We start from the raw sequence: 21,241 nt of genomic DNA, 5'->3' as shown, positions 1-21,241 counted from the left end.
TCGTGGATGTGAAGCCCACTGATTTAGAGTTTGTGTGATGGTGTGGACAGAGTCTGAGTTGGTCATTGTACCGTCTATGAGGGAAGGATATATTAAGAAAAATTAAAATGTAAATAAAGTGGGGGTGTGTGTATGAACTACCCAAGGACTTTGTTATTTTCAAGCCCTTTAGAAGCACCAATTTATGCTGTAAAACATGTAACCATAAACTTGTATGCTACACCAGACATACTACCTACCTAGTTTGGAAAGTAGGTTTCTTGAGATTTTTACTAAGCGGTGCACTGTGAATAGAGCTCTACAAAACTCTGTTTATTAAAAACTAAACACAACTTCAGGGTGCAGGTCTGGCCCAGATTGGTGTTTTCTGAGTGTTCCTTGCTAGAGTGGAATGGCAATGAGGCAAACTTGTCGCCTTCTAGTTGTGAGCAGCGGACCTTGCAGATCTTTATCAGCAATAGCTATTATTAGTGGCTGCAGCTCAAAAGGAAAAACACCTCAAAAACCACAACCACCACCAAAAAAAACACACACAAAAAAACACGCAGTAGCAAATAGCCAGTCTTTTGTAACCCTGGGAGCCCCTAGGGGGCGGTTCAGCAAAACTGAACCTTAAATGCTCAAATGACACTGCAATAAACCTGGGATATATTACAACAGACTGCTTAATAGAGTCCTTCCTCCCTCTGTTGGGCTTAACATTTCAAACCATTACACTGTACTTCTGAGGACCCCTGTTTCTTCTGAGACTTCCTGCTTTCACAAGAAAGAATGTATTTAATATAACGATTCATCAGGATCATGAACTGCCATGTTTCATTTTTTTAATAATGAAAATCCATAAGAGTTTAAAATATTCTTAGACACACCTAGCTTGGCAAACACTACGGAGCTCCATGTTTCTGTGAATTCACACATAAGCTAGCCAGCACCTCAGTACTGGTTGGCCCCCTTTGGCACCAGACACAATAATTTATTAAGCTTCAATACTTAATAAATGTGCACAAATATCATGCAAACATATGACCGTACTCACAAACAAAAAGTGTATTAGAGTCATAGACTTACACAAAACATCTTGTAAACAAAAGGGAAGAGGTTGGTATTTTCTGTACAAAATATGCAGATTTTTCCTTTTTTTAATAATCTGTAAGATGCATCATACTTCTGATGTTTTCAAAAACTGAAAACTGTATAAAAATAAATATTCTATGTACAAACACACACACAGGCCAATCCAGGTTAGAGGCATCACTGCAAAGCAAAAACAAACAAAAACAACATAGAATTAATGTCAGGGGGTCTGTGGGAGAGGAGGTAGACCTCCTGGGTTGGATGGGAGCTTGGGACAAGGGAACTGGGGAAACTATGAACGCCCCAGGTCAAAGACCCTCGTGCTGAGGGTGGGAACCCACTTTTGCCTTCCAGTCACTCCCCCTCCTGGCCACTAGAGGGCACTTGCTCTCTGTGCTGCCTTTGGAGGCCTGGCTGTGGAATTACCACATCCTCCCAAACTGCATTTGTGGTGTGAACCAACAGACACAAGGTCTCTAGCTGCTTTTCCAAGACACTGTAGGTCTTGATAGTGGCCATTCTTCCCCTGCTAAGAACCGTTTCCACCTCCTAACTATTAGCAACAATCTCGAAGAAGAAAATATTTTTCTTGGGGAAGGGGTTTCATTTGACACACCTCTCACTTTAAAGCTTCTGTGGAGCCTTAACTAGGCCCAGAGGAACTTGCCAAGAGGACAAGGCACAGCTGGAGGGACAGATTCCTGGGGAGGCATGTCCCTTGAGGTCTGAGCTTTTCCTTTCTCTGGTTAGGGGGTGCTTCAGGTACCTGGGCATGTGAGCGCCCCACCGTGGGCCTAGGGTCTTGGCAGTCTCACTTCTTTTACCCAATGCCAGGAACTAATGAGATTCTGGGCGTTCAGCATAGAGGAGCTATTCATCTCATTGTAAGTACGACTCTGTTGCCACTGGGACAGGACTGTACAGCTAAGTACAAACCCTTGGTTGGGGTCTCCAGCTTTTATGAGGACAAGCCAATACTTAAGAGCATGCAGTGAGGAATGTGAGAGGTCTTCGAGAGGAGGCAAGGTGGAGGGAAGCTGTGGGTTGGGGGACAGCATGGCAGCTGCTACCTTTGCTGGGGGCCAAGTTGGGCTTCCTGATTAAAAAAACGGATGGCCCTGGTCAGGCTGGGAAGCCCTGTGCTTTGGGGCCGTGGCTGAGCAGGGGGATTGTGTGCAAGGGCAAAGTCATGTGTTGTCAGATGGCTTTAATGATGGCAAATGCCACCTGAACAAATGAAAACTCACTGTTGGTAGGAATTCTGGGAACCTAAGAGAGGTTGGGCTGCAATCTCATGTGTGGAAGCATGAAGCTCTGACAGTGTAAATTCAAGGGGGGTGGGTAGAGTGGTGAGTGGCCGGTCTCTTTGAGGACAGGGAAGCCATGTGAGTTTATATTTTGAACAATGTAGATTCCCTACATCTGCATAAATGTCATCATATGCTTAAATGACCTCATAGGAACACTTATGGGATAAGCTAATGATAACTGATTTTAAAATATGGTCTAGAACTCTTTGGAGGAAAGGTACTATACAAATTAACCACACAAAGCAAAAAAGGATGTCATCTGTGTGGCTACATGGAAATTCCATACTGGGGTTTACTGATGCCTTAAAAAGCATTTTTAAAAGTTCTCCAAGTGCGGGCAGTGTGGGCGGGGTTGAACGGGCACCCTGCCTTTGGGATTGTTCCTTTCTTTGACCCATGTCTTGCTGCCTGATCTGCATAAAGGCCCAGAATGGAAATGTGCACGCTTTATCACACTGTTGAAAATGGAGCCCCAAGTACACCTATGCCCCGGAGGCACTGCAAGCCCCTGGGCAGCCTTACCTTGTTCCAGCAGCCCTGGACTGGTAAGCCGTCTTCGCCCTGCAGTGAGGAAGGCAGGCAGGCAGGTCAGACTCTCGGGACAGGCAGACTCACCAAGCAGGCAGGACAGGGGGAGTAAGGGCCACAAACTTCGTGGCAGCTGATCAGGGTGCCACCCACCTGCTATTGTCTGTATCTTTTATAATCTACCCCAGGGCCTAGCCTCTGAAGAGGGAGGGACTCCATCGGTGAGGGTCACCTGTAGTTCCAGTACAAGGCCATGAGGAGCTATCCTAGTCTGTGGGTCAGCAAGCAGGGCCACCCGAGTGCCCTGTGCCCTGGGGAGAATAGCCTAAAGACCTGCTGGTGTCTGCTGTAGCTGCACTGGGTGCTGGGGCTCTCAGGGAAGTCACCAGGGCATGGTGGCCTAAGTTTCCTCTTCTGTGAAAACCTAGGGAAGGTGTGACTGTATGAAGTGACCACCAAGGTGCCCCCAGTTCTTCAGTTCTCTCATTGTCCTCTCTTCATTACCAGAGGAAGAAGACACCTAGGCAGTTCCCTTCTGATGATCAACAAGGTAGAGGAGGGGACGCAAAGGGATGGGCAACCTCATGGCTATTTCAGAGGGTCCTGAGGTGCCTTCAGCCAGGCCACAAGGGCTTCTGGCACAGCCTTAGCCATTGCTGGGAATCTGGGGGTCAGATGCAGCGGCAGGATGGGAATCAACTGTGTGCTATGTGTCCCCTTTGCTAGTGGGCCCTGATGTCTTGGCATATCAGGCACACCCCATGGAAATCTAGGAATCTTTGAGAGACAAGGTGGGGAGGGGGAGGCTGAACCAGGGCAAAGAACGGGCTCTCAGTCCAGTCTACTATAACTGCAGCCCAGATTCTAGATTGCCAGGCTCCAGGGCAGAGAAAGGATGGACCCAGGGTTTCAGGGGGCTGGAGCAAGCAGTCAGCCCTGAGGAGGTTTGATGGGAGCCTTCTGTGTCCTGGACCAATTTCACCCACCCCTCACGGGTGCCTAAACCTCTCACCTGGCATGCAGCAGGCAGCCAGCCTGCCACAGTTGGCTGAAGAAATGTTATCTTGTTCTAAAAATCATGATCAATAGCTCCCCCTCCCCCCACATGCACGGTAACAGTGCAGAAGACAGGAAAAACAACAACAACGAGAAACAAGAAAGGGAAGGTGTGTACACTTCCACAGCAAAATTAATGGACGAATGACGTATGGTTATGGGATGTTACTGGAGAAAATGCCACTTTGCATTAAGGGTCAGATAAAGATGACCTTTGTTGTCCCCTCTGGGTTGGGGAGGGTCTGTGGGTGGGTGGAGGTGGTACATTTCAGGGCTTCACGAAGACTTTCCGCCCCCTTCCCCAGCCCCCCGTGGTGTGGCACTTCACATGGACTCAGGAGGGGAGAGGAGCCTCCGCAGGCCACAGCGGCATTCCCATTGGCACGTGGATGGTGGCGGCGGGACAGAGGAGGGCAGGGCAGGCAGAGGAGAGTGGTGATGTGTGACAGAGTTGCAGGGCGGCTAGGCTGTGGCCAACAGAACTCAAAGTGCTCAGGCTGTGGAAGGAATGAGGTAGAGGGCAGGCCTGGCTGACGATTAGTGGAGGGACTGTGGAATTCTGCATCGAGGGCGTGCCTCCGCATGCTGCAGGCTCAGGGCTCAACAGGCTGGCCCAGAGGAGCCGCAGGGGTGGTGAGCAAGGGTGCTAGCAGTGGGGGACAGGAAGCATGCACGCTCTCCTTTTGTTGCATGTGCTAGTCCTAAAAAGTCCCTTCAAGGGGCTCTATGGCCCCCTCTCAAGGTCACTCAGTGTATTTTCTTCTTTTTCTTTTCTGTTCAAAGATAATTCCTGTGTGACCACAGGGATAGGGATGTGGGGGGCCAATCCCCCACAGGGATAGGGATGTGGGGCCAAAGTAATAGCCAATTCTCATCTGGCTATTACTTGTATGAAAATAGCTTCATGAACTTCAAACTTAAGGAAACTGAAGAGATCAGGAAGCTTTTGAGCCAAATGCCTTGGAAGGAAGTGGCGTCTTTGCTCCCCTTTCAGTAAGTTGAAAGGATCGCTGTGGAGGCTGGAATCTCCCAGGGCCTGGTGGGAACAGACCTGTGGCCCTTTAGGCTGGGACATGCTTGGGGTCCTCCAAGTCTCTCCTCTCCCTCCATGCCTTCCCGTCTCCTCCCTTCTTCCTTGGCTAACATTCTTAGCCTTTCCATTCTCTTCCAGACTTTTGGTTAGTGAACTATCTGAAGGTGAGAGAAATGGAAACCAAGGGGGAAGGGGTCTTAGAGTGTCTTCTGGGATTTAAGCACAAAGGACAAACCCTCTAGGATCTAAAATCCTGACCCTGGACCATCACCTAGCTCTGGTGGTGTCACCAGGGCAGCAACCTAGACCGAGTCTACAAGAAACAGCAGGGCAGCCCTCTCCTCTGTCTCGGTTCTGGGCCTTTTCAGTCTACCTCATGTTTGTAAACATGCCATCTGTCCCCTGCCAAACCATGAGATGGTGCTGGGAAGGGATGTGGGGCCAGCCCAGGCATCTCATTCCAATGCTCTGCTGGGTGCTCAGCCAATGCTTATGGAACTAACTGATGTGTGGGAAAGAAGAGAAGGCTCAGGTGCTAAAAATCTGTCCAGAGAATCCACTTTTTTTTTCTGGAGGCAGATTTTCTGAGAAGCAGTTCTGAAAGGAGGCTCAGATGCAGATAAAGCTGGTTTCAGGATGGGGTGTGGGGGGTTCGCACTGAGGTGGTGTGCTTTTGAAACAGCTGCAAAAGGAAGCCCAGGAAACACCCCATGAACTCTGCATGCTTGAGGGGGACTTGGCAGGAGCCCCTGAGGACCAGCCAGGGCAGGGCAGCCCTTGGTGTCTACAGAGAGAAGAGGCAGGAAGTGGAGCTTGGATGGAGGGAGCAGGAGCAGAGGGTGGCTAGACAGGCATGCAGGCAGGAACCGCACATGTGGGGAAGCCCAAATCGGCCATGCAGGCAAGGGAGGGTGATGCCATACCAATGGGCACGGGGCATCCAGTCCGTCCAGCCCTGGTAACCCCGGCTCCCCTTTCTCTCCTTTAAAACCTCGGTGTCCCTGTTCACAAAACCAACCACGATGATTATTTAGGTCAAGGCTGGCCAGCTCCAACTGTGGAGTGGAGAGGCCCAGTCTTACCCTGGCCAGGATGCAGGACCCTGAGGCATCTACAGGTAGGGCCTAAATCCCAGATGACGCTCACATCCCAAATTCACCCTTTGCACTTTATTTGGTACAACTCTCTGAGAGAGTTGAGCTTTGGAACATGTACAGCCAACCTCTCCATTTAAAGACCCAGCTAGAGTAAACACAGGGGAACTTCAGCTTCAAGGCAGCATCATTTTCAGAACCTTCAGATGGATTGTGAAGGCACTTGAGAAGCGCGGCTGATGTGCCACACAGCAATCCTTATTGGCTTGTTTGGGAAGGCTTCTTGGGGCGTCTGTCTACCGATTTGGGCCTGCAGTTTTATACGTTTTAGCTGGATGGCTGGTGGGTGTTAGGAGGCTGTATATTAAGAGCCCCTTTTCTGGCCTTGTGCTGCCCAGTTTTGGGCCTATGTGACCCTCAGGAGGTGCTAACCTGAGTGTCCTGCATCCTGACCAAGTAAGGATTCCAACAGCTTGAACTGCTGGCCACAGAGGTGGCCACAAAACAAAGAAGGCAAATGCATGGCTCACAAATGCTACACTGGCTTCCAAAGCTATCCTTTCTCATGTCTTCTCCATTTCCACTCATCAATTGTTCTGCATCTTCAAAGGAAAGGGATTTAGCCAGAATTACTTGCAGCTGTGGTTGGAGGGCAAAACCACCAGCAGGCGAATTTCACCGGCCATGTGAACAGATTTTGGTAGCATCAGTGTAGTCATTTGGCTGTCAGCTTATTTGCCTTCTTCGTTTCCAACTTGCAAACCTCAAGGAAAAAACCAGAACAATGCAAGTGATAAATGAAAACATACCAATGGACAGGGGGCATCTAATCCAGGCGCTCCTTGGTCTCCCTTATCCCCTTTAGGCCCTCTAGAGCCTTTCTTCCCCCTCTCCCCCTGTAAATAATGGTTTAGTCCAAGAGAAAAAAAATAACATCAACACTTTAGGATCATTCTTGAGTTAAGGTTAGAGACAGAGAAAGAAAAAAATTTAAAGAGGGGAAAAGAGCTTCTCTCAGGATATTCTCCCCAAGAGGATTTGGGGTCAGTATCTATCCCAAACCCTCTAGGAACCGGAGAGTTTCACTAAGGCAGGTGGGGAGGGGCAGAGAGGAAATGGAGTCCTGGGGGCAGGGAGCAGTAGGGCTCAGAGCCTGTGGAAATGCAGATGGAAGATACTGGCAGCCGGTATTGCTAATACTGGGCCCAGAGTAGGTCTGTAATGAACAGGGGGCCCCACTTCCTTCTCTTTGCGGGTCCAGTTTTGAAAGGCTTTTCGCTGACAACTTTTGTCCCAACTGGTTTTCATCCTTTTGATATTCTATTAGGAGGCAAAGTGATTTTGTTTAGCGCCCTGGGGTATGTGTGTGTGAAAGTGGCATGCATGAATGTGTGCATGTACATGATTGTGCATGTGCATGTAGGAGTGTATGACTATGTGCTTGTGCATGTGTATACAAGTGTGTGCTTGTATGTGTGTGTCTGGGATCGTGGGTGGCCCCTGGTTCTCAGTTGGGTCCTCCCATTCTACCTGTGTCTCTGGTCCGTCCTGGTCTGAAGTCATAAGCAGTTATTTGTATAGGACAAGTTGGTTCAAGGAATTCATTTATTTCTGAAAAACATAGTCTTTCTAAATTGAACTCTATTTTGTACATGTCAGGATCTCCATTTAAAGAACGGCTGTGGGGAATTCTTCATAATGAATTTGAGTTTGGGTTTTCATATGTCGGGTTCATAAAGAGGCGAATCTGCCTGGGTACTCTTCTCTACAGGCCGGTAGTCTAATGCCTGGGGACTTCCATGGTGTTACCCAGGATGACAGCGCCTGGGAGGTGGGCAGCATGCTGATCGGAGCAAAGGCTCTGGGCCTGAGAGGGTTCTGCCTATTATCAGCAGTGTGACTTGGGGAAGTTTCTTAACCTCTCTGAGCCTCTCTGAGTTTCTTCATCTGTAAAATACGGATAATAGCACCTGCCTCAGAACTTTGTGGTGAGGTCTGTGCACACTAAATGTTCACCACTGGCTACAGTACATGCACTGCGCAGTAAATCAAAGTTGCTTTGGAATGATAACTAGAGTGATGTTTATTTCTTGTTGGCCACTATAGCAGCCGGGGCTGCCACCAGAGGACTGGCCTTGTGTCACTTGTTCCCTCAGCCAAAGGCTGCAGCATTCATTACAGGAGGCCAAGAGTAAGATTTTTTTTGATGTTTCCCTGGATTGGGAGTTACTCAAACTTCATGATTCCAGATGCTCCCTGTAATTGCTAATGCATTGTTCTAAGTGAGTTCTCTAGGTGGTATGTGCTTAAGAGGAAACATGAATATGCATACCAGGTGTGATTGCTTTGGCTCTAAGATGCACCCACCAATCACGGCAAACCCATGGAAAACTTTCTCAGAAGTGTGGTCTCTCATTCTCCTTGGGTCAGGCCAGTGTAAGCACAATTTCCTTGGTTCAGGGGGTGGGCAAAGCTCCCAGAGTAGGGGCTTCCAGGCCTCAGATGACTTGCCTAACGGTAACAGAGGGTAGGCTGTGGTCCTGATTTTCAGGATGAGAAACTTGCACTCTGGGACATCATGTTCTAAGGGCATTGGAAATGGCTTTTGATTGGTGTTCTTTGAAGATTATTAGAGTAGTAGCTTTACCTACATCCTCCCTGCCCCCTATCCCAAGAGCAACAGGGCGGAGGCCCTGGCAAAGAGGGAATGCTAGCTAGGAATTCTAATGGGGAAAGGGGCAAATAGAAGTCAAGTAGCAGAGGTTTCTTTAAAAAATATGTAAATGTATAAAAATTGATTTTAGAGGAATTGGAGCTGGGGGAGCAGAAGAGAAAGGATGAGGGATACAGGGCTATTATAATAGGGTGCACATACCTAGGCGTAGAAATATTGAAGGAGTAAAGGAAGGAAGAGGCAGGCCCAGGCCAAAGGAGAGGGGAGAGGAAGGAGCAGCGAGGAGACAGGGTGACCTGGGGAAGCAAGACACATACACACATGCATGCATGCACACACTCTCACATGCATGTACCCCAGAGGGCGCATCTTGGGGGTGACAGTGCCCTCACTGCATGCACTCAGACCTTCCAGCTGGTGGGCTTGCAGAAAGCTCCACCATAGATACTGCTTTCCCTGGTGCCTAAATTGCCAGATTCACAGTCCCTTTTATCCTTTGACAGACTTTTTCATCTGAAAATTGGTTCCTGGGCCAAATCCACAAAGCTATTGAGGGACAAGAAGAGTGCCCCAGTGACAAGGGATGGATCATTCTTTCCACTGGCAAGTAAGTCCCTTAGAAAACTGCCTGTTTGAACTCTGGCCTTTGCCCATCACTCTGAGGACCTTCCTCCTTCCATGAACAGGAAAGAGGCTCCAAGACCATCCCCTGACAGGTCATGGAGAAGCATCGTTTCAAGATTGTACCTCGGTTCACTGTAAGATAGAGCAACAGGCTTGTGGAGAACCCCCTGGAGCCTCTTGATGGGGTCAAATGACGTGTGGCAAAGTTTGGGAGCTGCCCTACAGGCAGCCACCCTCTCATACCCGGTGGGGTGGAGGGGTGTGAAGTGAGTTTGAACATCATCTCTAGCTTTACTCTCCAAAGTTTCTCACTAGAATGTCATCTAAGCCCTTTTGGTCTTTTACTGTGACTAAAGTAAGCTTCCGGGCATCAGAAAAACTGTCCAGGGCAAAGCGCTGACACTGCTTGGAACTTTCTTGGTTTCGGAGGTTTATTACTAAGCCCTCACACCTCCCTGTCAAAATCCTGTTAGAGCTGGTGATATATAGAGGTCTCAAAGAGGAGGTAAGATGTAGGGGAGCCTCTTCCAGGACATTCTGGCATTCTGAGAGTCAAATCTCTTGAATGAAGAAAACAAGCTGCTCCTTGATTCAGAAATCCCCTCTTTGGAGTAAGTCCTGGTATACTCAAAAGAGGTTCATGGAACTTGACTACTCATTGGACTTGACTTCTCTTAAGTGACATACTGCTAATTTATATAGGGAATAGGGGAAAGTGTATAAAATCTTAGAAAAGGGACATGGAGAAGAAATATTCCCACTGATTCCTGGGGCCTTACTGCTCATTCAACAGCCTTGGTCCCTCACACAGTGGGGCTTCCAGCTCCCCACCACCCCTCTGTCTGTGATAAGGGCGTGTGCCTGCCCTGCCCCCACCTCTAGAGCCACGTAATCACCACCATGGGAAGGACTGGTATGTAGCCTTCAAGGGGCTCAGGGCCTCAAACCAACTGAAAAGGTCTTAAGAAATAAGTTCAGAAATTATTAATTGAATGTAATAAGGGAAACCAGAACACTCTTGAAATAAATTAGAAAGGAGGTTAGTATGCTAACTAGAGGTGGAATGATCAATTTTTTAGTGGCCTAAATTCTCTGATGCCACAGAAATGAAGGCGGGCTTCCCAGGCTGCCTTAAAAGTCTGGCACAGTTCTGGAAGCAGGTCTGTTTATTCCAGGGGTTTCTAGACCTGGTCTTCCTACAGACAATCCTGTAGGGGTAGTTCTGCCTGCTCCCTCCTGTTTATATGGGATGGAGTGAGCTGCTTTTGACCAGCTGCCAGAAAGGAGAATGCAGACATACAAGTGCTCAATAAATACATCTTATATTGAAGAAACTGGAATCTGTGACAGATATAAGCATACAGATTCTGGCACTTTCTACTCATGAACCTGGTTATCAGTGTTTAAAGATTAGCAGGAAGACTGGGCTTCTAGAAGCCACCTACTCTGCTTCTAACTGTGTGAACTCGGTGTATTTCATCATCTTTCTGGGTCCTGCTTCTTCCATCTGCTCTTCCCATTCCGTCTCTTCTGCCTCTAGAATTCTTGGACATTATGACTCACTAGAAGACACTCCTGGGCCTCTAGGGGTGTCATACTCTGAGAACCACTGTGATAAAGCAGCTGATGAGACATTCTAGAAAGGACCCCAAAGGTTCTCTCTTGGTCAGTTAAAGGGTCTCTCCTGGGCCCCAAAGTATCATGTGTCCTATACTCTCCCATGGCTGTGGGTGCCATGGACACACGATGACCATCACATACTGTGTCTGGGTGCAGGTGGCAGGAACCAAAGTGAAGGCAAGAGGCATTACCAAGAGAAATAATGGCTGCGGTATTTTTTTTAAAAGGTCAGCTGTTTACAACAACTGTCTGCTTAGTTTTGGAATTTGAATTTATTTTCTTTCTCACCCCTGGCATGGGATGCCTGACAAAAAAGTTTCAGAAGGCTAGGACTGGGCAAGATGAATCTAAAAATATCATTTAGGGGCCCATTATCAGGGCACCACAGGGAGAGCTGGCACGTGACTCCGGGTACTAGACGGAGATGCTAATCTGATGGCTACCAAGGGATGCTGCCTCCCCTTCTTGTGTGGAGAAATAAATACATGTTTCAATTTCAGGATTAGGCCCCAGGCTCCCTGCAGTGCTGCAGATTAAGCCCCTCACTATAAAGCCTTTTGATTTAGGTTGATTTATCAGGAAAAAACTGTATTTGCAGTGTTGGGTCAGGAACCCCCAGTTGATCATTCCACCACATCAGGAAGACATTAGTAACCAGGGCCAAAGTGCGAGGGCTCAGACTCACCCGGTTTCCTTTGTCCCCAGGTGGTCCATGTAAACCCTGCAATAAATCAGAGAAATGAAGACACGTTACTGAGAAAACACAGGACAGCCATACAGTCCTTCCTTCCAGGCTCGTAAAGCTCTTCACAGATGCCTAATTCATCGGAGACAGGTTTAATTATCCCCATTTTACAGAAGGAGGACAAAGGGGATCAAGGAACTTGACCAGAGACAAAGAGTTGCAGGCAGAGCCAAGAACACAGTTCTGGGCCCCGGCTGACGGGCTATGGAGGCACCAGAAACAGCAGAGCAATGGCTGCAGACCCCAGAAACAAGAGGGCTTCCGGTGGGAGCCCTCACTGCAGGCCAGTGACCATGTTCATCTAGACTGCTACACTGAGGGGTGGCGGCTGCTGAGGAACATGGTCTAGGCGAAGAGAACCCTCCTGGCAGAGGAGGTGTTCGTGTGGCTCTCCTGCCAGGCTCTTGCTAGAAAATGACTTCAAAGATCCTCAATGCTTCTGTCAAGGTGCAAGCTGCTCTTGGTGTCTTCAGCCAGGGGAACGAGCAACAGGCAGAGACTGTCCGCAGTGGCCTGCTTAGCCAGAGCAAAGCCGTCTGGGCAGCCAAGCATGGAACTGGGGAACAGATGTATATCCTTTAAGTGGGTGGGGAACAGAAGTCCCGGCTCTCTTAGGCAATCAACTTTAATAACGACTCAATGGGGAAATCTGCGGCAACTGGAAAGCCAGTCCCATGGGAAAGGTGTGTCTCTCATGAAGCATCCTTTTTGTATGAGGGTGACCTGGATTTGATCCCACCCTGCCTTGAGGGTAGGGGCCCTGGCGCATTCATCGGTGAGACCCCTGTTGCACTGAGCACAGAGGCTTGCAGTGGAAGAGTCTCATCTGTATTTGCTGCATCCTGTCAGGAGGTCCACACGGCTGAGGACTGGGTCCCTAACAGGGGCCAGGTGTCCCGAGTTGGCCTGGAGCAGTGCCCAGCGGGAAACTTTTGGCCCATTGACCACTGGCTGTTGGCAGCTTCCTCTGTCACAGAAATGAGAATTCTCATTTGGCTCCACATTTTTTGCTCCAGGCTCTGGGTATTGTTTTGACAGTGCTTCTACTGGGGGACAGGGTTTGGTGGAAAACCCCCAACCCCACGAGACTTACAGGAAGCCCAGCTGCTCCCGTTGGTCCTGTCACCCCAGGGTCACCTTTGCTGCCCTGAAACGGAAGAGAGACACCCATGAGCCCTCCCTGAGGTGGCAGCAGCCTTCCATCCACTGTTTTCTGTTTTCTTCTGAAGCCCAGGAAACCTCTCCAGCCCCCCTGAAAGAGCCCTCCAGGGAGCCAGAGCTGAGTGAAGGGTGGGGGGACTGGCGTGGACTCTGCCCTCTCACCCTCCCCTGCAGAGTCTGTCCCCCAGGGCCCTCCAGGAGGACTGGGCAGTGTCCTGGGGCTACTGGCTGACCTGAGGCAGAAGCATGGGAGGAGAAAAAGGAGGAGGTGGGCATATAGAGGCAAGGCAGGGAACAGAGAAAGAGAAGAGAAAGAGAGCTTTGATTTCTCCTTTGAAGCCACAAGGGTCACCCCTCAGAGCAGCCACCCTGGTTTCCCAAAGTGGCTGGTGGTTTCAGGGGAGCCTATGTCCCTCTTCAGCTCTCCTTTCTCCTCACCCTCAGCTGTGAGTAGGACAGAGCACCCTCTAGGGCAGACTCAGCAAGGTGGGTGGATAGCAAGACGGGGAGAGCTGCAGACATGCAGAGGTCCAGTGCCCACGCGGGCCCTGCAGTGCTCCCACCCACTGAAAGCGTGGGGGCGGGCCTGGGAGGAGTGGATACGGAGAAGACACACAGCTCTCCTCCTCCACTGAGCCAAGCCCTGCCCCTGACCTCCCACATGCCCACTCCACGCCACTGGAGCTGGGAGCACAGTGGCCTTGGGAGGTGGACTAACACCCTGCCCTCCTGACTCCTTGATGTCGTCCAGAATTTTCTACCACCACCCTGTACTCTGTTGCCTGCTGTCTCCCTAATTCATTACAAAGTTTAGGCATGTCTGGTCCCTACAGTCCCTGGGTCCTTGCCAGACAGCCAGTGACTGACACCAGGTGGCCAGAAGCTGAGTGGAGGGAGTTCTCCATCTCTGTCCACTCCTGGCTATAAAATGAGCGCTCCCTTCCTGCCCAGCCCCCCCCGTGGGCTGCTGTGAAGATCAGGCGAAGACATGGATGGAGGCGTTGGCTGGGCCTAGGTGAGTGAGTGGGGGCTGAGACTGCAGGGGCGGACAGCCTGGGCTGGGGGGCAGCCAGCCCTCCTCCTGGGTGCCCAGGCCCCTGGCTCACGGAGCACTCACCCTCTCGCCCTTGGGTCCCGCCGGGCCTGGAACTCCAGTTGGTCCCGGAGTGCCCTGGGGAGGTGCAAGAAAGCAGAGGTGAGGGTCCTGGGGCTGAGGGAGCCCTGGGAGCACCACCTGGTGCCTGGAGACGAGCAAGGTCCAGAGGCCCAGTTTTCAGGGTTGGCGAGGCCAGGCTCGTTCAGGGCAGTCATTCGACTGGGGCGCGTTCCTGTTTGGGTCTGGGGGCCTCAGGAGAGAGCACCTTTCCCCGCTTCTGAGCCAGATTTGAGGAAGGAAACCCTTTTGCTGCACAACCAAGCTTGCCAAGGCTGAAAACGGTAGGAGAAAGGTTGCTTAGTTCGCTCCCGGAAGCGCTTGGGAGGGAGCTGACGCCATCCCAGGGGTGGGGGTGGGGGCCGGCACCCCTTTGCTGTCGCAGCTCCACATGCAGCAGGAGGGTCTTCATGCTACAGAGACCAATGCAGATGCACACAGAGAGGCAGGCGTGGGAGGGTCATTCAGCCACCGCCCACCCCACTCGCCCCCGCTGTGGGCCCTGGCCTTCAGCCTCTGGCTGGGGCCTTCTGTTCCCCACTCCCCGACCCTGTGGAAAAGGCTGGACTGGAGAGTGTGAATCAGTAATGCTTCAGATGTCTGCACACACTGGCCTGGCAGGGAGGTGGGTCATGAGCACTCCTGACTCGGGCTGCTGGGGAAGTGGAGAGCTGGAGCTATTGGAGCTGTGTTGCCTAGAGACGGAATGGGGCTGGCGATGCCATAATTAAACATCTTCCCCAGGTCCCAATTTACAGCCCAATGAGATGGAGTCTGTTTCACAGCTTCCTGTTGCTCTGCCTCAGTGTGTATGTTCCTGCTCAGACGAGGACTTGAGCACATGCGGCTGGGCCTGTGGGTGCTCTGGGTGCAGCTGTCTGTGACAGGCAGGGCATGAGCGAGTGGGGAAATGCTGATTTACTTTAAGTGAAAAAACAAAAAGAGCAATAAGATGTTCTTGGTGCTCCTTCTGCAGCTCCGAGGGAAGAAGGAAAGTTGAAAGTTGTGCGCGTCTGTCACGAGGACATCAAAAAATGAAAGAGGCCAGAACAGGGTCACGGTTCAGAACAGCACACTGGAGTCACCAGCCAGCTTCAAGTCCTGCCCTGATGCCTGCAAACTCTGCAATATTGGATAAGTTTCCTGGCCTCTCTGGGCTCTTGTTTCCCACCTATAAAATGGGGATGATAACATGAGTGTCTGCCTTGCAGGTTGCTGCCAGGTTAAAACAGACGAATGCGTGTCATGCATTTGGCACGGAGCCTGACACCTAGGAGGTGCCCAACAAGTGTTAGTATCGGCAGGGCAGGATTATTCTCCCTGTAAAAATTTTCCTTTAAGGTTGTGGTACTGATTCTATGAGGAAAATAAAACCTTTGGCCCAAAGTGGATAGAATATATGCCTTTGTACTGCTCCCGTCTGTCCAATAAGAATGGAATAAGTAGTTGAGAGGAAAGTCTTAGTTTCTGATTTCAGCCACAGATGACAGCCCTAGCCCTGACCCTCCAGGGAAGGTTGAGCTAGGTGTGAGGAGGATGGAAAGGGAGGGACTGCGGTGGAGGGGCTAAGCTGTAGTAATGCCTAGAATATGTGAGAGTCTACAGTGTCAAGACCATAACTGCATAGGGTGGGGAGTCCTAAAAAGATGTCAACTTGGGCAAGTCATGTCCCTCCTCTTTTTTATGAGGGCACAGAACAGGCATGCAACAGGATGAGGCTCTGAGTGGGGTTGCTCAGCTCTAGGCTACTGGTGGCACCAGTTCTGAGGTCTACCTCCAGGCCTCCAGGAAGGCCTGCTGCTGTTGGGTTTTGATGTCCCCCTTCCACAAATGAAACCCTGCAAGTTCTTGTCTTCCCTTGAGTGTCCCTCCAGATAGCTCATTAGAACCTCGTCTTCTGGGCAGACCATGCATCTGTAGCCTCAAAAGTTTCCTGCAAGGGCAGAGCTGGGACTCGCTGGCTGGAAGGGGCTGGGCACACATACAGTCTCATTATGGCTCCTGGGCAGGGAAGTCCAGCCTGCCGGTCCCTGATGGTCAGTCACCCCTATACCATGGGAGGGTGATGGGTGTTGGCTGGGAGTGTCACTGCCCTGCAGACCACATGGGGTGCTCTGGGAGGGGGACTGGAAGGTGGAAAGGAGGGATGTTTCTCCTGATGCTTCGACTGTTTATCACAAGAAGGGCCACGTGCTTCTAGTCATGAGTAGGTGGTGCCTGTCTTCTGGAATCAGGACAAATGGTGACGAGGGGATTGCTCTGTTGGGTTACAGGATGGCTGTGGCACCACAGGAAGTGAAGTGTTGTCACATGCCTACAGAACGCTGAGCTGGACGGTCCTGTGTGCTCTCAAATCCCGCACCTGCCCTCACCTGTCAGTGTGGTCCCCACCCTCATACAAACCAGACGGTGGCTGTACGGGACTAGGAAGCCCTTGAGGGCAGACAGGAGATGACAGAGCTCACAGCATGAAGACGACACAGACACAGTTGGGTGTGCGGGAGGAGTGAGGGCGCGGACCCTCAGGAGCGGGCTCCAGGCTGAGCTCGGCATTCCTTGAGGAACACTGTGCTGCTAGACTGGCCTCCCATCCCACATCCAGAAGTCTGGGAATTCAGACTTGAGAACCCTGGGTGCATACTGCGGCCAGGGGAAATCAGATAAAGGCCATCATCTTTGGTCAAGAGGCCTGCATAAGCACTTTCTTGTGGTAGCTTTCTGCTGTCGGTGGTGAGGTAAGGCATACCTCAGTGGGAAAATGGGGCCACAGCAGGACAGACAAGAGGGGTCACAGGCTGGGGGTGGGGTGGGGTGGGGTGAAGGGTAATGGAGAAGTGACACTCACCGGTGGCCCAGGCCTGCCGTCCAAACCTGAAGCTCCCTGGACGAAGGGAACAGTTTGACCAAAAGAAGGAGAAGGGAGGAATGGGAGGGAGAAAAAGGGACCGGGGAGGGAAGAGGTGAGTGAAGCAGTGACTCCGGACAGACATAAATGCTGGTCATCAAACAAAACGGAGGGCGGGATAAGCTTGGGAGGACAGGTGGTGGTATTCACATGGAAACCAACAAAAACATGGAGACACTGAATGTGCGGTGGCTGACTGCTGAGCAGGCTGGGAGAGGTCAGTGCAGATGGCCATTCTGATCCTCTGTGCCCCCTCTCTCCTGTTATTCCCTATCAGAAATCCCTCTCCCAAGGGGTTGCAGAACTCTGGGGAAAGGGTACAGCAAGTGAATTCATGGACAGGTGTCTGGAGCCAGAGTAGTGCATTCTCCCCAGGACCAGTCTCACTGGGGAGAGACAAGCCCGTGTGGAGGGTAGAGCCCTGGGGAGTGGCCTTCCCAGCCTCTGTGCATAGCTGTTGAGAACAGGCCACACTGGGGAGCCTGAGGGGTCAGCACTGTATCGTGTTTAACCCCTGGCTTTGAAATCCCGGCAGAAGCTGGCCTACTGATACTTCAGCCAGTGGGAGGAGTTGCTCTTGAATGATAACACTAAGGATGCCTGACATTTCTCTGGCACGTCACAGTTTGTAAGGCTCAACACAAACTCAACCATTCATATTAGCCCAGACAAGGGCTCTTTTACAGGAAAAGGCTTTGGGGGCAGCTGACTGGGACAGAGGTCTAAGGCTGTGTGTCCCCTGTGTATAAACTGGCTGGTAGGTGGGATGCTGTTAAGACCCGGTTGCCATGCGGTATCAGTGATACATGTGGTGGGAATGGAGCTCTTGCTTCCATGCGGGGCTGTGAAGCTGCCCCTGTGACACCCCCTAGGAGAACCAGGAGGAAAATTATCCAATGATTTCAATGGGCAGACCAGGAAGAAGGCCATGGGGAAGCTGGCCCAGGAAAACTGAGTTCTTGAAAACTGCTTCCAACTCAGCCACAGGAATGAGCCTAGACCTCAGGATTTTACAGGTGGAGGGAAAGAGAGGGCAGGGAGCTGCTTCCTTCCTGGGGAAAGGGTGTTGGGTAGAAGGTTCCTACAGGGCCTCACTTCTCAGTTTTAGGACCATGTAATTCTGTGATGACCTTGACTCACAGTCTAGAGAGCTGTGGTTCTCAACCTCAGCTGCAGCATCAGACTTCCCTGGGGATAATGTGAAACGGTAGAGATGCCTGGGTCCCACCCGGGCTCAGTTTATCCAGAGTCTCCAAGAACAAGGCTGGGGTTATGGCATATTTGAAAAGTTCTAGGGGATGCCATTGTGCAGTCAGCGTTGAGAACCACTTCTCTAGGGCAAGTAGGAGTAACTCAGTAGGATACACCTGGAGAAATAGGACGCTGCCAGATGGGAATAAAATACTGAGGTGAAGCCTAAAAACAGAACTTTAGTTAAATATCCACAAACTTTGTCTATGCAGCATTAATACCGAGTTATCTTGACAGGTCTGGAACGGAGGGCAAAAGCTGAGGCTTGCAGGCCGTATATGGATCACTGACAGATTTGTATGGTCTGCAGCATTACGAATCATTTTGATTTAATGTTAGAAAATGGGGAGAGTTCACATGAAATGCCAGATGTCCAGCTTCCTTTGAACAATTAGAAAATCCAGAAATACTGGACCCTCATTCCCCGAAGGCAGCAGTCAACTGAACTGGGAAGGGTCTACTCTCTTTAAGAAGAGACACACGGTCTGTAGCATACCACAGTCCCCACCATTCCCTCTTGTTTCTCTGAAGATTATTTTCGTTGCTGTTTATGAATATGCTTGCTCTGTTGTTTCCATAAGCTAGCAGAAGTATTTCTTGTACCCATGTCTCTATCAAAAGCTAAAAAATTAAAGATAGATTACATATTTTGTCTTTCTGTTCGCACTTTCTTTGTTTATATTACCTGTTTGGTCTCTGTGCCATTTGCATTTCAACTCCTGATTGAATTCTCCATGTTCACTAAGATGGCCAAGGAGAGATTTATGGCTGAGTGGGGGCAGGAAGGCTCATTAATTGTAAGGAGAACATAATCCTTCCGGACACAGCTTAAGATATGGGAAAATGTCATCCATTTTCCATAGTCTGTTAGGTGAATCAGTCCTTTAAATATTCTTACACTTGATTCACAAAATGAGGGTGTCCTCATACCTTTTGCTCTCGTTGCTTGGTTGCTGTGATTACATTAATCAGACCTTCAAACTCTGCCCACCTGGGGTATTTCCCATTGTTCCTCTGTTCTTTATGGCCTCCCTGGGTGGGAAACTGGCACTGTGCTCAGGATGGGGAAAGCCCTAGGGACTGGGAAGAGCCCCTTTGCACAGCTGTGAAGCTGCCTCTGGCTCAGCCCAGCCCAGTCCCCAACTTCACGTAGGACCTCAAGTGGTTCACTTTTTCTCTGGGTCCATCAGGAAAATGATTAGTTGGGTCACTAAAGCCCTTTCCAGCTCTTGAAAAATAAGCCCAAAGGAGCACCAGTCTCACTGGGGTGTGATGGAGGCTGGAACCCAGGGCTCCAGGATGGCTGGTGGGGTACGCTCACCTGGACACAGGTAAGGGGTGATGAGGCCATCAGCCCACTGGATTTGCCCAGGCCAGGCCCCACATCTGGAAATGCAGATGCCTTCTGAGCAGCTGCTTGTCCTGACCTGGGGCCTCTAAGCCCTGGGTAGGCTGAGATCCGAGTTCCTGGGGCACTGAGATCTGAGCAGCCTCAGCCTGTTGGGACCAGAGAATCTGCTTTTTGTAAGCTTTTCTGCATGGCCAGTGCTTAAGGGCAGAGAGCAAGGACTCAGAGAATAGGAAAGAGGTGGGGAATCCTCTATTTTTCCATCACTCCCAAGTCCTCTAAGCTTGGCTCCTGGGAGGACAGATTTTAATTGCCTCTAAGTCATACAGAAGTAGGGCCTGAGGCTGCTTCTTAGACCACTTCTGGCTCCAGCTGGGTGCTCCTTGGGGTGGGAGGCCCTGTCTTACTCAGCTTCACATTTCCCCCACACCTATGCCAGAGTCTGGCCCTGAGGAGGCCCTCAGTGAAAGAATTAGAATCTATGGTCTTGCCTGGGTGGGAGAGAAAACCACACTGAATGCTCTGGAATGCTTGGACCTTTAGAACCTCCAGTGTTCCCTTCCAGAGGCCTTCTCCCAGGGTCCCAGGGCCCCGCCCACCACCCCTGGCCTCATCACAACACCTGGCTGAGCTCCTACGACAGTCTTGTGGGGCCTGTGATACTTACGGGTAATCCCAGAGGGCCTCGGTCTCCCTTCTCTCCCTGGACACCCTTCTCTCCTTTCGGTCCATCTAGTCCTGCTTCCCCCTGCAGGAAAGGGAGATGGGGGAGGTCACATGAGGGCATGTCCCAGACAGCTCATTCTCGCATCCTGGGACCTGGAAATGGGGGTGATGGTGGGAGGTGGGGCAGGTAGAGGAGAGAGGATGGACAAGGTGGAGGTGGCTGGCCGCAGGGTGGCAGGCTGGGGACTTCATGGATCCCTGAGCTCCGCCTCAGTTAGAGTCCCCTGGGTCCCTGCAGTAACTTTGAGGCACCCAAAGGGAAGAAGGGGTGGGTGGAGTGGAGACGAACCCACAGGGCATATCCAGGTCAGGCTTTGGCATAGGTGACCATCTGCATAACAGGAAGACTGGGACTCTGTGGAGACTGGCTGACAGGGGTCTGAAATGCCAGCACTGGGGCTCCAAGGCTCCCAAACTAACTGGGAGAAGAAACTGCACAGTAGTCCCCTGAAGAATGTCAGGGCAGGAGGGCAGGAGGGCAGGGCCATTGTCATGCCAGAGCCTCAAGCCCCTCTTATCCATTTGAAATGCTTTGGACGGAGGAGACTGAGAAAGCCTCAGGCCAGAGTCTAGTGGGCCTGGACCCAGGGAAGGGCCCCCCACATTACGTCGCTCTCTGTCTCCCACCTATCCTTCAGGATGAGTCTGGGGCAGGTTACATGGGGAAAGGACTTCATCATTTGCTATGACAGTAGACCCTGTCATTCTGTAGAGTCTACTGATGGATGGGAGAATTCTAAATCCAAAGCCTGTCTAGCATCAAAGATGAATGTGAAGGGGATCGTAGGACTTAATTCTTTCCTGACGCCCTCCACAGGTCACACGATTCCATTTAAGGAAGGGGTCAGCTGGGCCAACCACCTCTGCAGCGCTGTCCCTCTTCTGCCCCCACCGACACACCCCTATTCTGTCCCCTTGCCTAACACCTGTCACGTGATC

General features: G+C 50.9%; 1 protein-coding gene across 1 annotated transcript in view; it reads right to left on the bottom strand.

Annotated features, from left to right (window-relative positions):
- Positions 1-307: 307 nt before the first annotated feature.
- Positions 308-21,241, bottom strand: part of COL13A1 (collagen type XIII alpha 1 chain) — a 145,621-nt gene continuing 124,687 nt past the window's right edge. Inside the window, exons 33-40 of the mRNA XM_057505377.1 lie at positions 20,244-20,324; positions 16,918-16,953; positions 14,037-14,090; positions 12,852-12,905; positions 11,699-11,734; positions 5,925-6,002; positions 2,907-2,945; positions 308-1,254 (exon numbers count right to left, since the gene is read on the bottom strand). Coding sequence (XP_057361360.1) covers positions 1,252-1,254; positions 2,907-2,945; positions 5,925-6,002; positions 11,699-11,734; positions 12,852-12,905; positions 14,037-14,090; positions 16,918-16,953; positions 20,244-20,324 — 381 coding nt within the window. The 3' untranslated portion in view covers positions 308-1,251. The remainder of the gene's footprint in view (positions 1,255-2,906; positions 2,946-5,924; positions 6,003-11,698; positions 11,735-12,851; positions 12,906-14,036; positions 14,091-16,917; positions 16,954-20,243; positions 20,325-21,241) is intronic.

This window comes from Manis pentadactyla, chromosome 8 (assembly GCF_030020395.1).
Source record: "Manis pentadactyla isolate mManPen7 chromosome 8, mManPen7.hap1, whole genome shotgun sequence".
NCBI classification, from domain to species: Eukaryota; Metazoa; Chordata; class Mammalia; order Pholidota; family Manidae; genus Manis; species Manis pentadactyla.
Note: the sequence above shows the minus strand (reverse complement) of the source record. Positions and strands in the feature narration are given on the sequence as shown.